This window comes from Cardiocondyla obscurior, linkage group LG15 (assembly GCF_019399895.1).
Source record: "Cardiocondyla obscurior isolate alpha-2009 linkage group LG15, Cobs3.1, whole genome shotgun sequence".
NCBI classification, from domain to species: domain Eukaryota; kingdom Metazoa; phylum Arthropoda; class Insecta; order Hymenoptera; family Formicidae; genus Cardiocondyla; species Cardiocondyla obscurior.
Window position 1 is genome coordinate 4,228,745 of NC_091878.1, and position 18,150 is coordinate 4,246,894.

Here is an 18,150-nt window from a genome sequence, read left to right on the forward strand (position 1 = left end):
GTTAGAAATTATACATTCATGTAATGGAGACTGACTCTGCCAATAAATATTTAAAATTTAAAACGCAGAAAGGAAACATGGCAAAATAGAATATATTTCGATCTTTTTTTTAAATATCTTTGCACAGCTTGAGTTTATTAATCTCACACGCTCTGGATTTAATGAGCGGATTTTCTCGTTAATCCTGATATTCGTTTTTGTTCGATTATTTCACGGTATTGGAAGGCTTGAATTCGAATTATTTAATTTATCTATGGTAATTTTGAAATGTAACTTTCAGATATGTGTACTTTTCACCCTGAATAGATTTAGATGAAGACTGATGTCAGAAATGATATCCTAATCCGCTCGAATTTCTTTTTTTTTTCAGACCTGCGGTAAAAGCGACGGACATCAGATTCACCCTGTATCCCATATGCTTCATCATTAGCGCCGTTTTCCTGGCTGCCACCTTGGCGGCCGGTTGGTTACTACCGGCCTCTCATCACGTCCTACACTGGCGTTGTCAGACTTACCATGTCGCCTGCCTAATGATGGGCGATATTCTCATGGCCATCATTCAGCTCGCTGGGGATTCTCTCCATGGTGCAAGTTGCAAGGCGCTCGGTGAGTCTTTATTATTGTCTTATTAATTTTTTCGCCGCCGCTTTTTGCTTCTCGGAAGGGCTCGCAGAAAGTAGTGTACTTATCGTAATTTTACGGTAGGTCTTGATATTGCGAGTACGATGAATAAAGTATTGCGAGTATGATGAACAGGCGAGCTATTCGCAATTTTTTTCTGTTTCGATATTCGAACGTACGAAGGTGTAGGCGTATGATAAAAGAGGAAATCTTGGCCGTGGATAAAAATGTGTTAGGCCGAAATAATTATTTGGGAGGGCGAACTGATAACGCTAATTAGAATCCACGAGGTAGAGTCCCGCTCTTCCGAGAGCGAATCTTTTTATTCGGTCTCTCGCTGTCCCCGCTTTTTTTACTGCAGGCCAATAAGTTTAATCGCTAATTTGTTAGACGATTCCTAACGAACGTGGCTCGTGTGACTCGATCACTCTTCGAGATAAATTCTGTTTATACGTAGGCGTTTAACTCATCGAGAACGCGTAGCGATGTCAAATAATAATACTGTATACAAGGTGTATACATGTTATCTTGGTCTTTCTTTGTCTCGAGTTCGGTCCCAATATAAAAAATTTAGTTTAGTTCCTAATTTTCCGTTGGTTATTTTTGATTGAGAGAGTATATGAAACTAACAGGATTTCTAATGCAGTTCGACAAGCTTGAGTTTTATATTTCTCGTATCGTAAAAAATGTGTATGCTATCCGCGTGTTTAATATAAAAACTTATTAACATTATTGTTGCACACGCAAGTTCCGTTTTTATACGCCGCTTCATCCGGTAGCGATCTTTCAGAAGATAGTGCGGGCGTTCGGGACATTGTTGGAATTCTCCACAATAAACCATATCTAATAGCCGCGTAAACGGAAAAAACGAACAATTCGCCATTTATCGGAGCGTGGCGATCAGCCAATTCGCTTCTTTTATTAACGTCCATTGCTATGAAACGGAAAAGCGACGCGACTCGGATTAAACGAAATTGGAAGTTAACCGGATCTTCGCGTTGAATGAGCGTTGGCATATCAAAAAGTTACGAGAATGATAATTTCGTGAAATTTGAAGTTTTAGTACAAACTGATGTCTATTTTATTTTTTTTATATAACTCAATATTTTACTATTTACTAAAAGAAACCATGCGTGCGTTATGCGCGCGTTATTTTTTAAGACTCCAATTACAAACAACGAAAAAAAAAAATTATGAGACTTACCAACCTGCCCAGCTTCAGCGGAGTTGAAGATCTCTGCCGGTGACTGTAATATAAAAAAGAAAATATTAATTTGTGCTAGTAAATTAATAAGATTAATAAAAAAAACGGTAAACATTTTTTTTAAATAAAGATTTAATTAAAAAAAAATTCATGCTTACTTAAAAGTTGCTCCGCCGATGTATGATGCCCCCCGGGCCTGCTCCTCCTCTCAGATGGGACGTGACGAGCCATCCTTCCGCGCACAGGAAACTCACGAACGCGCCCGTGATTTTACATTCGCGATAATTATTGATAACTTGCGCGCGATATTTTTCGGCACTGCTGTAAAGAGAAAAACCTGAAAACAAGTTACTGACTTACCCAATCTGCATACAGCGGAGTTGTGGAATTCTGCCGGTGGCTGTAACATAAAGAGGAAAAAATTAATGTAGACGTGCCAGAAAATTAATAAGATAAATAAAAAAAAAGGTAGAATTTTTTTTTTTTTAATAAAGATTTAATTAAAAAAAATTGATGCTCACCTAAAAGTTGCTCCGCCGATGCCTGATGCCTCCTAAGCCTGCTCATCCTCTCAGATGGGACGTGACGAGCCATCCTTCCGCGCTGGATATTCGCGAACGCACTCCCGTATAAAAATCTAATCGTAAAAGAAACGCCCGCACAATATTCGGAACTCCCGAGGCGACCGACGAACCGGAGGCGGTTCGTATTTTTTACAATTACGGCGTTCGGCCCCTTTTCCCGCTAAACGCTACGCAGCAGCGGAGGTCCTCTTGTTCTGGAACAATTAAATGACAAAATTATATTGTAGATGTAATTCGGAATGTAACTCATAAGGAAAATTGATGCTGCTTACCCCTGGGTTGCTCCGCTGGTGCAGGATACCCTTCCTGGGCCTCCTCCTCCTCTCAGGTAGCACGTGTCGAGTCCCCCTTTCGCGCACTGGACACTCGCGTACATCCCGACCGTAATTTTCCAATCGCGACGATTGTTCATTACTTCCACGTGTTACTGTCCGGCACTCGCGGTCAGAATGAAGCCGAAAAAGTCTGCCCGAACACCTCGCGAGACTCCCGGAACGACCGAGAACCGGCTGCGACACGTGCTCTTTTTACATCGAGTATCGCGCGTACTCTCCTCACGCGGACAATAGAGAGAAGACGATAAGTTCTCGTGCCGGGCGGTATTCGTTAAACGGAAGCACTGTCCGGCACTCGCGGTCAGAATGAAGCCGAAAAAGTCTGCCCGAACACCTCGCGAGACTCCCGGAACGACCGAGAACCGGCTGCGACACGTGCTCTTTTTACATCGAGTATCGCGCGTACTCTCCTCACGCGGACATTAGAGAGAAGACGATAAGTTCTCGTGCCGGGCGGTATTCGTTAAACGGAAGCACTGTCCGGCACTCGCGGTCAGAATGAAGCCGAAAAAGTCTGCCCGAACACCTCGCGAGACTCCCGGAACGACCGAGAACCGGCTGCGACACGTGCTCTTTTTACATCGAGTATCGCGCGTACTCTCCTCACGCGGAAAATAGAGAGGAGACGATAAGTTCTCGCGCCGGGCGGTTTCGTTAAACGGAAGCACGTATTAATTTCGGCACGAGCACGCGGTTCCTGTACAGTGTGTAGTACGTGTGTGCTTCGCGCGACCGCTGGAGAAGGACAAAGCGAGAGTGGGAGTGGTGGGGGAATATACCTAGCGCGCGGCACGTAGGCTCGCGCTCGCTCTCACCCCGTCCTCCTCCCGCCTCCCCCGCCCCCCGCGCCTATCTATTCGTTACTCTCGTTCGGATTAATTGTAATATTTAATTTGTATGTCCAGACAAAGACGGTACTTCACCCAGATCGTCCTCGATCTTGAAAATCGCGAAGACCGTCTTTGCCTGGACATATTAATTAAATATTAAAATTAAATCGAACCTCAAAATCGTCAATTTGATAGTTGAACTAAATAGGATTTTTTGTGAGCTACATTTAGAAGCGTTTAAATTGAGAGGAACCGTGCGTTAAAAAGTGGCAGTGTCTGTTATGCGACGTGAAAAAAATCGGATCTCAATAATTATTTAGAAAAAGAATAAAAATTTTTTGCGCCTCTAATTTTTTAACTAAATACCACAAAATTGAGTTTTAAAAACGGCAGAGATAAAAAAAAATTGATCCTTATCAGCGGGTTGCTCCGCCGGTGCTTGATGCCTTTCCTAGATTTTTTAAGATAGAATTGTTTCGCTGTATTTCATTTTCTGTTTACTCATTTATCCGACCGATATTAGTTGATGGCGCTTTCAACTTACGCGATGTTAATTGTTCTCACAAACATCAGCCGGCATAACCGGATGCACAGATAGAATACGAATTTAGCCGACGATCGAGGTCGGCTTTATTTGCCGCCCCGTCCCCGAAGCTCAGAGGGTAATTATTCGGATAATCGTAGTAATCCCTCGCAAAGCTCCGCTTCTCTCGTCTCGTTCCGATCGCGGGGATCGATTAGTACGCGTTGTAATGGCGCGCAGCGGCTCTCATTTGCATGAAGAATCGATTACGCAGATTCCACCGGAGCACGGGATGTTTTTTCTATCAGATCTGCGTTTAACCATTCGTTCTTACGAATTAGCACGGCTAACCGTGTAGCTGTAGGCCGGAGATCATTGCCATTCGTGTTTCACTCGTGTCCTTTCATATACATTTAGATAAAAAACTACTTAAGGAATGTTAAATGTATTTATATAAAATTAATTGAAACTCTAAACCCTTTTGGAGAACAAATTATTTAATAAATTTGTGTCCGATGTATAAAATTATTATTATTAATATTAGCCAATATAGAAAGATAATTTTCGAACGAGGGATTTTTTATAGATATTTTATGATGTACCTATCGCGAACGAAAAACAGGGTGGGTATTTTTTTTTAATTGACTGAGAAGTAGAATGATTTTTAAAATCTCTGTTAAAACAATTACCGAAACCGGTTAAGAGGTCGTGGACCTTCCGTCTACGAAAACCGAAGACAGGAGAAAGTGGAACGTGGCGGCGAGTATTGCTGACCTACAATCTCTCTCGTTCGATATTCTCGGGTTTTTTTTTCTTTTCCTCAATTCGAGGAGTGTTACCGTGAGTGCTCTTCTATCGGGATATTATTTGCTGACATATTTAATCGTATCAACTCTTTTATCAACTTCCCTTTACAAGCTCTTATCTTTTGGAATCCAATGCTTCATATGCAACGATTAAATTAAATAATTTTACGCGAAAACCTTTACACTTTAAGAGATTTTTTACGAAATAGAACAACGATTTTAAAGCAAATATTAATTCTACTCTCTAAATTTTTCTTCAAATTTCACTTGAAAAAATTTAGAGAGTACGTACGTTTGTCTACTTAAGCGACTGAAATACATTCCGATCTGAGAAACCTATTTTATTTTCAGTAAAATATTTTTCTCTGTTAAACGCTACACAACTTTTTTTTAATTAAAAAGCTGTACTTGTTTTTTTTCTAAACGACGTATAAGATATTATTTTTAATTACTATGGTGGAGAATGATAAAAATTGAGACATAATGTTGAAATGTAAAACGCATAATACACGTAATACAAGGCTAGCAATTAACGATAATTACTTGAAGAAGAAAAAAAGAATTGAGAAAAAGCTAGATTTTTATCGCGTCGTTGACGTCGACATTCTTCCGATCGATCCCGTCAGTTGAATTATTCATTGCAGAACTAAAACAATTATATCTACGTCGAATCAACAAGGTGGCACTTTTTGCTGTTAGGTTGCGAGATCCCGTGAGGAATCGGCATCCTCTTCCTTAATCCTTGCGTGTTCGCGGCATTTTTAATTCGCAGACGCGCGCATTGCGTATCCCATTACGGTGACGCGGATGTATCGCGATGCGCGAAGTCACGTCGCGTATAATGATAGGAATTCCAGCGGCGATGGTAACGGTAAACTGAATTCTTTTTATTGCGAAGCGGCATTTCCCGGCGCGCCTATTGTCTCGCGGAAAACGCGCGAGAACCGCTCGCCGATGTGTTTCGCGACGCATGTTCATCGCTCGCGGCGGCCTTTAACTTCGAATAAAAATCATTGAAACATAAAACGTGGTGCAATGTCGAGACGAGCCAAATTTTCGCAGCGAGTTTACGACGAACCAGGTCGCTCGCACTTGTAGCGTTCGCTGCGATGCAAATATGCGATAAACGCGGAATGTTTCGCGTGTTCGGTTACATATTTCTTTTGGTTTTTTTTCCTGGATTTTTTTTTTTTTTTTAATTTGTGACATTGAAACAGTTTGATACAATTATGATAATTTAAAATATTGACTTTGCATTATGTGTATAACGTTTTAAAAATTAAATTGGGGCTGCTGGTACGTGAATTATAAAATAGCGATGGGAAATTTTATGATATCGTAAAACCGTCGAAACGTATCAGTTGCTTTTATTAATAATTACATGAAAATGATTATGAAACATTTCACGTTCTACTTGTTGTAACGCGAAATTTATTATTCTGATCAGTGTTAATAGTTCGAATGAAATTACGAACCGTAACTTCTGCATATCTCAGCGTTTGACGATACGGAATTCTTTTTCTATTTTGGGGAAAAAAAAAAGAAGAAAAAAAAACAATATTTGCTTAATACTCGTAATATTCTGTTATCATAACACGTTTGCTCTGGTATCGTAGATTTAACGCCCAAGTCCAAACGATTCAATTGCATTCCACGGTGCTGAATAACATTTCAAATAATACGGTAATCTGCATGTTACATTGTGGATACTACGCAAAGCGCGTTTCTCACGACGATATCGCATGTTATGATCTCACAGAACGCGTTTAGATAGAATTGCATCGCGAACGCGATGTAACACGACCTTCAAATAATAAACTACGAGCACGTTGGCCGCGGCTCCTTTCCAATCCGTCTGCCAGCGTATATCAGTCCGGTTGTTCAACGGGATCACATATTACGCGCATGATCGGTTTTGTTCTCGTTGCTCGAGCGATCCGTGCGGCGAAAGGGACGACGTAAGAGAGCCTCAGTGTATTTATCTCGAACCTTTTTCCTCGACTTTCGGTGCCGCGGTGTCTCTCGCGAAAAACATCAAGGAAACCCCTCGCCGTGACTTTGACTTTGACCGCGAACTCTAATGTCGCCGAGACGTTGGACGCCCATTTAAGGAGAAAACGCGCTGCCGTAACGTCTCGAATGAGGGACGGGAGAGTAAATCAAAGCCTCGTTGCCTTTTCAAGACGCCGTGTACCGCCGTTGTATGCCGATCCGAGAGACGGGAACGTGAAAGAGGATTTTACTTGATTGGCAGGAAATTCCCGCTTTGCGGAAAATCTGCTATTTACGCAGGACCGTTTTAGATGGAGCGATATTACCGCGTAACAGCGGTACAATAAATTCTGTTTCGTATTTTATTAAAAGTTTTAATTATTTGTTTGTTATCGGCACAGCGTAGGTATATGATCGCGCGATTAATTAAAAATTTAGTTAGCGAAGTAAAATGTCTCTTGTCTCGTTTCGCGATTGCGTAGCTTTTAAGACTCTTGATATTGTCGTATTTCACCAAGTGACTCGAGGAACCCGCCCGTCCCGTTTTTACGTTCGTCGCGCGCGAATGCAACATCCATAATCTCCGGCGCGGCGGCGACATTAAAAAAAGAGAAAAAAAAAAAGAAAGCGTCGCTGTGATATCTTCGATATTAATGACGGCAAAAACCAACGCGCGCCTCGACGTCACGAAAAGTCACGAACTTTTGCTCCCGAAATGGGGAGGCATGTCAAGATCGTCCCCCTATTTGGAGAATCTTTCTTTCATCGGAGAAAAGATGTTTGTGTTTGCCAGATGCCTGTTAGACAGATACGGGAACTTTTTTTTTTAAAGATCCATATAGGATCCTGGAATAACATACTCATAAAGAATTTATTCACGTAAGAATTCAGAATTTGCAACATTCAGATAATCTGAAACTGTCTGTTTCTTAAAAGTCGACGCGTTTATTCGTTTTGAGAAATAAACAACAGAATATTGTATTTTCGTTATCACGTTAACTTTAACTAATTAAAAATTTAATTCAAGCTGTGCGAATTACATAATTTACTTACGTCAATTTTTTTTTTTTTTTTTCCACAAATTTAAACTTTGAAGAGAATTTTTTTTTATATTTATGAAAGGCGATTAAACCCGGATGATTGTATTTTTTGACAAGCCCCCTGCTGCAGGCTTTGTGAGGTATATTGTAACGTTCTACACGCCGTCGTCCATTAACAATGAACTCTTTATAACTATTAACCGTTACGAAATGTCCAAACGTGCAGAAGTGGTGCACTTCCTAAATAAGCGAATCATTGTTTCATTTTTTTTTCCTCAAACGTGACCGATTACAGCAGTATACTTACGTTTTAGAAGCGTGGAAAGCTGAATTGATGACTAACAGCGGATAACACGATTGATATTACAGAGATCTTGTAATCTACTGATAAAGTCCGGAAAATTTGAAATTATTTTTTATTGGTAAAACTAATATTTATTCGAAGTCGCTTCATAGAGTTAAATCTTGCGCTATCTTCGAAACTTTTGTCTGATGAAGAGAAAGAACGATAGAGAAACAGAAAAGCATAGTATTAGGTCTAGAAGCGCCGTAATCTTTGCCCTGCTTTTATCTCGTAAAACCGAAAGATAACTTCCGTTCAATTCGGGACACACCGAGGGTAGTCTGAACTAATCAGTTACGGTCTGTTATTGAAATTTACGATAACCGCTTTAAGGTACTCGTCACATCGTCGTGTACGAAGTAAAAAAGTGGAAATTGTTTTTTTTTTTTTTAATTGTTTTCATTAACGTCAAATAAATCCGTAATTATTTTATATTTTACTGGCCGTTAAGTGTTTTATACAAAAAGTTTCACTTATGACTCGGGGGGGAAATTAATGTACTTTTCCGTCGAATATACTTGGCTATGAACAGAAAGGGAGAACTGCCCGTAAAAAGCCACCGAATTTGTTCTATCTCGTTCTTTCTGCGCGAATATGCGCTCCCTTTCTTTTTCCCATCGCCTCTCTTTGTCTTACGTGCGTGTTTACACGTACACACGCATTCCGCACGCTCGCACGTCGCTTCAATATAGCCGTGCTTTGGCTCCCCGATATCCATATGCGGCTAATGGCAACTGGCAGAATCTCTTTTTGCGCGGCAGTCTGTATCGATAGCGCCGGTGCAATTCGCCTCTTTATGCGGGACGTATTTTAACGGGGATTTTTTCATTACGCGTTCTTACGAATCCCGCGGAAATGCGAGGCGGTTTAGGACGGCAGTATTTGCCTGCTGCATATGAAATATCTCATTTCCGCAGTTTGAAGTTTGCGAAAGGTTTTATGAAACATCGGGATGGATTATTTATTTTTTATTTTATTTCTTTTTTTTTTTTTTACCGGAATGCGTAAGTTTTTTTTTTTTCTCAGAGAAGTTTCTTGAGGAATCTCTTCGATAAAAGAAAAACCGAGAGGTGCGACTTGAATTCATATATCGCGATTCTTGAAGATAAAAGTTTCGTTTCACGTGTATCAGTTTCTCGATAATCATTCGCGATGTCGCACGTGCGTTATTTAATATCGTTGAAATGTATTCGGTTTGCTTGCTATATTTTACCGAAACGTTTAATGTACACAAAGGCAGATATGGCATTTTCTGCGACGAGCGGCGACGGCGGCTAGCGTACGTGACTTCCCTTTTTCGCCCACCGGGGAGGTGTAGTAAGCCGCGTTCCCCCTTAGTCCTTTGTTACCGATGCTCCGCAACACATCTACGCGCGCGTTTCGTGTAAAATTTGACGCACACGATGCCAAGATCACGTACGCTAGCCGCCGTCACAGCACAACAAACGCCATTCTTGACGATGAGTGTACAACGTTAAAACAGATTTTTTTTTCGTTCGAAAATTATTTTCTTACGTTTCACAGTTATCAGAGAATATACGTAACCGCTATAAAAAAAAAAAACTTAAGATTTTAATGGCGCGTTTAATGGCAAAATTACATGGAGCCGAGTTTAATACCAGCGATTCTCGTACAAAAGACTACATTATAGTTATTGTTGCGATTTGATGCGCCGTTCTTGCGCGCATCTTTATGAATGCCCTTTTCGGGGGCGCCTCGTAAAGCTTCTCGTTTTTGCGCCGTCGTTCGCAAACTCGCACGACGCCAGGACCGTTTTGTCTCGGCCCGCGCAACAAATCGCGGCGCGCCGTTTTTATTTGCCGAGGACCCGCGCGGTGATTAAAGAGCGGCGCGATAGTGGCAGGAAATAATCCCTTTGTAAAAAGAGGACGTGTCCGCGTGCATTGTACGCCGTACGCTGTACATACGTGGGTACAAAGTAATTACGCGGGAGACGCAATCTGGAACGCGCGTAAGGGAACACGCGGCCTTTTTTTATCGCGTTCCATGCAAGTTTCAGTCGCGAGATGCCGGTCCGATTAAATCAGAGAGAGAGAGAAAGAGAGAAGAGAAAGAGGACATTGATAAAGTACGCGAGCGTTAAAAGAAACGGTGGAAAAACGCAGAGTAAAAGGATTATCTCTTACGTTACGTTCAAATTAATTTAAATTGGTTAGCTCGAGAGCTCACTTAGAACGCGAAGAGTTTATTTAGATTGTCGGGAAATATACACGTGCTTGTCTTTGCGGAAGTATTATCTGTTTGCGAAATACGTGGCAACTAAATTTAAGGAGCCATTCGAATCCCTGGTCCATTCGACCGTAGTCGGTCTCTTTAAATAAACGATACCACACCTATGCGCGTGTATCTCTGTGTGTGCGCGCGTACCTGCACGGTGGATCAACACATTAAGATTGCGATTGTGATTTCGTCCGCTAGCCTCGCGTAATTGGTAGCGGTAAAGCCGCCCATCGCTGCACCGGTTATCTCGAGATGAACGAGCCGTTGAACATCTATCACATTTGCGGAACGACAAAGCTGTAATCAGATTGTCGACGGGGCACCACCATCGTGTCGTGACTTCGTCGAGTGCAAGGAGGGGGGGAAAGACCGGGTTCCCATGGCGCCATGGGACTCTATCAGACAGTTTTCTCCCTCGCTCTTTCTCTCTCATCATTGCGCCTCATTTCTTTCGACGACGACGTGATACGTCCCGGTCACGTAGCCCTAAATTGCTCAATTATTTTCCAATCGTTGTCGCGACCGATCACGTTCGCGGCGGCCCCCGGAAGCATCCGTATCGATTCCGGAAACCTACGTCAGACATTACGTCTGGCATCTTTACAAATCGAGCCGGCCGGAAAATACGCGCGGCTGCTCTCTTCGAGAGGTCTCCACAATAGACAATTTTGCCCGGGAGATATTGCGATACAATCTCTGTAGGTACAATCGTATCTCTTTCGTGTTTGTATATTAGCCTCCGTCGGGGAGTAATAGTGGAAGGGCGTATACCTTTAGGCGAAACGAGCCAGATACATAGCTTCATGCCGCGCTACAATTTTCTGCAATTCCACGCTGCCTCTTCTCCATCTGTTCTAGACCGCCGTGCTTCCGAATGATTGTCGTATACACTTCCGAGATGCACCGTAAACGTACAGTACCCGTCTCTCTGTGTGGCTTACGTTTCTTCGGTGAATTTATCCATGTGCAAGGCAAGTAGCCCCGGATCCGGGGCTGCTCTGAGCGTTGAATTGCGAATACTTGCCGGGGGAATTTTCCGGGATGCTTGATTTAGGCGCGGATCGTCAAGGGAGACATTATGCGGCTGCGGCGTAACTTCGTAGGACCGGTTTTTCACGGTACGTTAGACCGAAATGGAAATAAATAACAAGCGGCGGCAACGGTGGCGACGATTACCGCCGCAAGCACGGGCAATCAGTTTTTCCGGGTTTTCCGGCCGCCCTGGTGGAAAAGCAAAGTGTACTCAGAGCAGGCGGAAGGCACCTTCGCGCCGGAGGGAAGAATTATTTCTCTTCGTTCCATCGCTTCCTAACTTCGTTACAGAGTGGAAAGAAAGCTCTTGGCGCGCTCAAGTTTTGGCCGGTGACCGGAAGCGCGCCGGCGAGGACAAACACGCGATCGTTTTCGTCCCCCTCGTTCTTTCCGAATTTTTTTTTTTGCCCGGCGCGCCATGTCCTTTTTCCAGCGAAACGGGCTCGCTGGATAGAAAAACTCAGTCGCACACCCTATTCCACGCGGTGACATCTCTCTCCTCGTATTTCCGATTCGTCCCGCCGTATGACGGTATCGCCTAACGAAGCGTTTTCTCGCGTCGTCGTGGTGCGCCAACTATATCGAGTAACTCTATCGCGCTGCGATATAGAAAATCGATCCGTCGCGCGGAAGTTCCGCGGGATTCACGTGCCTCCGTAGTTTCACTCGGTAGTTTATCCACTTTTAGATTATTTAAAAAGAAAAAAAAAAAATTAATACAACATTTATTCAATTTGTCAAATCAATAAATTAGGCCGAATTTTTTTATAAAGTAATTTAAAATTAATAGACTCGTATCTCAATTATGAACGCACTTAGCTCGGCCTCGAAATGTTGTCTCGCTTGAAAAGTCCAATATTTGAAAATTCAATATTGTACGATAAAACCCATCGGTAGGTTCCACGGGGTACGTAACGCGTGTACTCCCGGATATTGCTCGATATTAGAAAAAGCAGACTGGGTCGAAGACTGGGGAAACGATCCGCTGAAGGATCCGCGAGGGTAGCGTACGTCGGTTTCGACCTTGCTTATGTCGCAAACGCGAGGGTCGAAAAGTAGACTGGCGGTCCACTTCGTTTTCTCTTCGTCGGACGCACGCGTCTTTTTCGTATCTCCCGTATAAATACGAAGGGTAATACGGAGGGATGATAGAGCACCGGGAAAAAACTCGACTACACCCACTCTCGTTTCTCTCAGCTGACTTTTCGATGCGCGAATATAAGGCGTGCTCTACCCTCTTCACTCTCCCTTGATTTTCTCCGGTGACACCTATCCCTTTCTTTAGCTTACTTTTTCGCGTCGTTTACTCGAGTCATCTACGTATTTTTGCCTGGGCCGCCCTTCTTGCCGGCTGCGAACTGTAATCCTTTTTTGACTGACGTGAAATCGCGATGAGACGTAAAAAGGTGAAGAGGGCGCGTAGCCTACTACTTCTTTCGAGGCGTTCTAATCAATCTCTCGGAATCCTCACGTCTCTCAGGTTCAAAGTTACAACATACTTTTTTTTTTTTTTTTCTTTAACGTTTTAAGCCACTTTTCTCGTTATACGATCCCGAATCGATAACTTTTGGCACCTCAATCCTAATCGCCTTAGCGTGTTCGTTTCTTTGAGTGTTCGCGCGAGATAATAAGCTCTGCACCCTCACGACTTCCTCCGAAGTTTCCAAGAAGATTCTCACCCAGCATTCATTACCATCATCCAAATACACATTTTATATTTTACGGAATTATGCTGGATGAAATTACGTATTTCCTGAAAATTAATAATTCTATTTAATCGATAATATATAAATAGAATTACATTAATTGCATTGTATGGAGATAATTATTGATTAAATTATTACCGGAGTTAATTATTATGCATACTTTATCTGATAAATAGCTATTAATATGATTTTGTCCAGTGACCAAAATTATGATATTATCTAATACTAGCTAGCACATTATTAAATATTTTAGCAGTTTCTGAAATATTCTAATAATAAAAGAACACACGTAATATGGCATCAATTTTTGTAACATAAAAAGAAAAAAAATTGGATTTCTTTTCGAATTTCTTATTTTAATTTCTTGGCTTTTTAAATCGAAGTATTTAGAACAAGTAATAAATGTTTATTCTTGCGATTGAATGCCTCCTATAATTCAAGCCTACTTCCCAGTTCGTAAGTTTTACGACAAAGAGCCTCGCAGAGAGCACTGAAAGAGATGGGACGGGAGGGAAGGACGCGCGCGGAGCAGCTGGGGTTAATTTAAGTCACGTTGTACAGAGTCGAAGGAAGTAGTACTGCGGCAGCGCTTACGTGTACGACCCTATGGCGCCAGCAGGGGCGAGTGTCAAGGGTTGAAACACCAACCAGTTAAGGGCGCCTCGATTTGCATGGAGGGAGGAATTAGATTGCGCGGGTTGACCCGTTTATCTTTTTCTTTCCCAGAGAGTACATCTAATTGCCCTGAGGGATGACATCCCCTTGTTGAGCACGTGCGCGCTAACGCTATTGCTACGCCGTACTGTGTCAACGGTAACGTAATATGAAAGAGTAACCGTGTATTTATTTCAATTTCAAAGCTCGCTTATAATTAAATGCCGATTTAATACGAGGAGCCTGAAAATTTGCTCGTGTTTTATTTCCCAACGAAAATAAATTGGTGACCTGCCTCGGGTTCTGAATAACGGTGGGTTTCGCTTGATCAGGCTCGATAAGATAAATATTATATACGAATGTAATCTGTGCATTTATTTTAAATTTTTATCGCGCGCGGCACTTTTATCAATGGGCAGTTTTTCTCCGTTAAATCTATACCGCGCGAAGAGAAAAATGTTAATGCGTCGGTGTGTCCCGCGACCGTAGCATCGGTCATTTAAGTTGAACGCGATAAAACAACATCGTCGCTCGAAGTAATTGGATCGCAGTGGGTTTATTACGCCGCCTTGATTTTAACTGATATCGGGACTCTACGCGCGTTGACTCTCCCCAGCTTTTCGGTAGGACCCACAGCACTACGTGCTTAATGAATTACGAAAGTTGGTGACAGTCTCGTGGGGCGAGCGATCGGTCAACAAGGAAACTAACTGCGGAAAACCTCGTGCTTTAGCTTTCCCACAAAACATTGGCTGGCGGCTACGAAACAGCGCTACAAAAGCCAAAGAAATTTAACCGAAAAGTGTAACATATTGATATTATTAAAAAAATTATATCGTACAAATTACTTCTTACTTCGAGCCGATTAGAGAAAAGATTCTTACCATTTATCGGAGTCACTGAAAACTAATCGGTCGACATAAAATTTTATTATTACATAATTTTTATACCGCTTGTTTTATTATTCGCAGCAATACTTTTGTTGAAGCTAACGATTCCTTTAATTTACGAGCCAATTGTATCGCCGTTATTTTACGGCGGATTGCCGGGTCAGAAGCCGGCGACGATGGGCGAAAGGCTGATAAATAGTCATCGAAAATTGCGGGAGGGTCTGGGTAGCGAGACGCGGACGCGACGAACGAGAGCGAAAAGGGGGAAATTTAGAATGTATGTATGCGTATGATCTATGATACGCGATATCGGCCCAGTCGATTCGTTACAACATTAATAATTATCGTCATTTCGGCCGCTTGCAACCGCGACCCCGACTATCGCGCACAATACGACATGTATAAAATGCGACCGGCGGAATAACTACCATTTCGAAATATCGCGTGATCGTGGATCGTCGTGCTAAGCACAGCATCCATACGTAAAGCAATTTAATCAAGCACGCAATAAAAACCGACGTATCGCGAACGCGCGTCCCCGGATTCGGAAATGCATAGCTGGCATAAATCCGACAGGGCGAGTACAAAATGCGACTGTTCGCATACGCGTTGGAAAAAAATAGCGCGTTTAATTGCAATTAGACTTTTACGAGCGGGTGACGTGATTACGATGTCTGTAAATGATGCAGAAAAAATAAAAAAGGAAAAAAAAAACATTCGCTAAAACAACAGCGACATGCTGATTTAATTACTTTTGGAAGAAGCATGGAAATAATAATATTGCATATTAAATAATCTAAAAGGCGTTTCTAATCAATGAAACACGCTGATAAAGAGTAGTTTTTCAACGTCGGTGAATTGCGTACCGCGTGTAACGCAACGTTCTTTGTGATCGCAATTTGATCAACCTGTCCTACTTTTTTTTTTTTTTCTTTTTTTTTCCTTTCGCGCCGAGATCGAACGAAAAACAAAGTGACTGCTATCTCCGCCGTCAGCGAAACGCGACGCAGGTTGTTGCGACGTCCCAAGAAATGCGCTTCGAACGTACGGGCAGAATGCACGCGTTCCGTGCGACTGCGGCGAAAACAAACGGCAGTTCTATACACACGTGGTATTTGTACACCTCGACTCGCCCTAATTTACAAGGAGAACAGGCAAGGAGAATTCGCTTTCGCTCGCAAGCAGCTCGCCCGCGTGTTACGACAGCCGCGAAGATAACCGGACAATAAAGGTGGCGATGGGCCGTGCTTTTCCGCTTGAAACGCCCGTCAGCCACGCCGCATTGTTAGTCAATCGTCGCTCGCGAGATGGAGATACGCAAATGTCGGTTAATTTTGGTTCCCGTCGATGCGTGGTGATGTTTAACTTCCACAAGCCTCGGTAGACACGTTCGTGCAATCGCGTCCGACTCGAGCGAAATAACAAATAGATTTATTGTTTCCTTATCTTGAAAACAATTTAATCTCAAGTAATCTCGATATCGATCCTGAATGTCTTTTTTTTTTATAAAAAAAAAATTTTTTTTTTACCTGGGCACGATTCGATTCTAAAATTATAATTTTTCCTCGAGTATTAATTAAAACCTTGACTTAATTATCGCGTGTAAAATTTATTGACCGTATTCTCCATTACGCGGTCCATTTTCCGTGAGTGTCCTCGGGGTCTCGATCCGCGCGGAGTAGACGACGCTCGCGTGTAACGCTAATGAAACCCGACGGTGAATCAGCTCTGGTAGCGCGTTTAAATATATCCCGACTGTCCCCGCGTGTCGCGCTTCCGTGGAACGTGGGACACGCGTGTATAATAAGACCGCCCAGTACGAATTCGCGGCACAACGGCTCTCGACTCGACAAATCGGCCGTCGGCGGTGAAGTAGACATTTTTATTCCCGTCCGCAGGGAGATCGTAACGGTTTAAGCAAATTACTCTGCACAGATTGGCGGATTAAGAGCGTGTCTAAAAATGGAAAGTTCCTTGCGCGCGCTACGTCCCCCGGTTGCGCTTATTAAAATACTTTTCCATCCGCGATTCTTTCATCTCGCTCTAGTTCTGTTCAAAATCAGTCATTCGTTTCTCCGAGTTCCTCGTCGCCGCGTTCGTCGTCATCGCATCGAAACTTTCGTCGTCTTTTTCGCTTCCGCGCGCGAGTACAATCGGAAGACGAATTCAGTAATATTTTGATGTAACGAGCGGAGGCCAATTAGAGAAGCGTGGCGGTGAAGCGAAAGAGAGGTAATGAACGCGAGTACGAATCGACGAAGGGAGACCTCGTGGTCGCCGCTCTTGAGGCGTCTCCACTTATACGGCGTCTCGTCTGAACGTTGCGCGGTGCACGAGGACCCGCAATGTGTCTCGAGTGTTGCCGAAATTGCTGGCGAATGACGTCGCCGGAGTTGGCTGGCGACTGGAGTAGCCCGCGACCGAGCCTCAAATCTCTCGCTAAACAAAGGGCCGCGTGACGAATTACCCGGAAAATAACCACCCGACCGTTTCCTCCTCCTCCCTCGACGGACAGACGTTCCGTTAATTAATTTTCAGAACGCCGAGAATTTTGTTGCTCCTGCTGTTTTTTTTTCCTCTCGCGCGAGATCGCAACGAGGTATGTAGATCGGGCTTCCCGCGAGCCGCTCGAAACTAACAGACGCCACCGGTTTCATTGACGTTGACACGAACCCGTTGTTGCGGAAAGAAAAGGGTGAACAAACGAGACGGTGGCTCCCGTGACGTCAATTAGCGCGAGTCCTAAAAAATTCATTTCGGGAACTTACTGCGTCTGGGGGTCGAAACTTGCGAAGTACCGCGTCGGAATTACGGATTGCGAAAGGAAGATTAAAACACGGGGGAATTGCGGTTGAGTAGGTGCGCGTGATTTTTTAATGCACGCGTTAAACAAATGCTTCTTTTTTTTTTCTTTCTTAATTATCGCAACAGAGAGAAAAGAGATAACAAAGACGCGAAATATAAAAATGTGCAACGAGCGATCGATCGGCGAGTCCGTCGGAGGAAGTAACAGCTGACCGGAGAAAGTGCGTTTAACACGCTCGTATTTAAACTAAGAACTGCGGGGAGTCGTACGACAAAACGATAAGTTTGCTGCGAGGGGCACTGCCAACTCCGGGAACATTCCGCGGATGGAGGAAACGTCGAGCGGAAGGAAAGTGCAAGCGCTTCGCGGAAGCGGAAGGGGGGAACAAAAGGGTCGCAACGAGCGAAACGGCGAAGAATACGTATCGTATTGAAAGACTTGTCGCGCGATTGCACAATGCCGGTAGCGTAACCGCTGGTCCCAGGATCGTCGTTCTGGCGCTACGCCAGGAGGCCGGTCGGCTGAAGTTTGAATTTTCCGGCG

General features: G+C 43.3%; 1 protein-coding gene across 1 annotated transcript in view; it reads left to right on the forward strand.

Annotated features, from left to right (window-relative positions):
- Positions 1–18,150, forward strand: part of Mthl1 (methuselah-like 1) — a 114,480-nt gene that overhangs the window by 5,020 nt on the left and 91,310 nt on the right. The window contains exon 3 of the mRNA XM_070667176.1: positions 371–606. Within this exon, the coding sequence (XP_070523277.1) occupies positions 371–606 (236 nt within the window). The remainder of the gene's footprint in view (positions 1–370; positions 607–18,150) is intronic.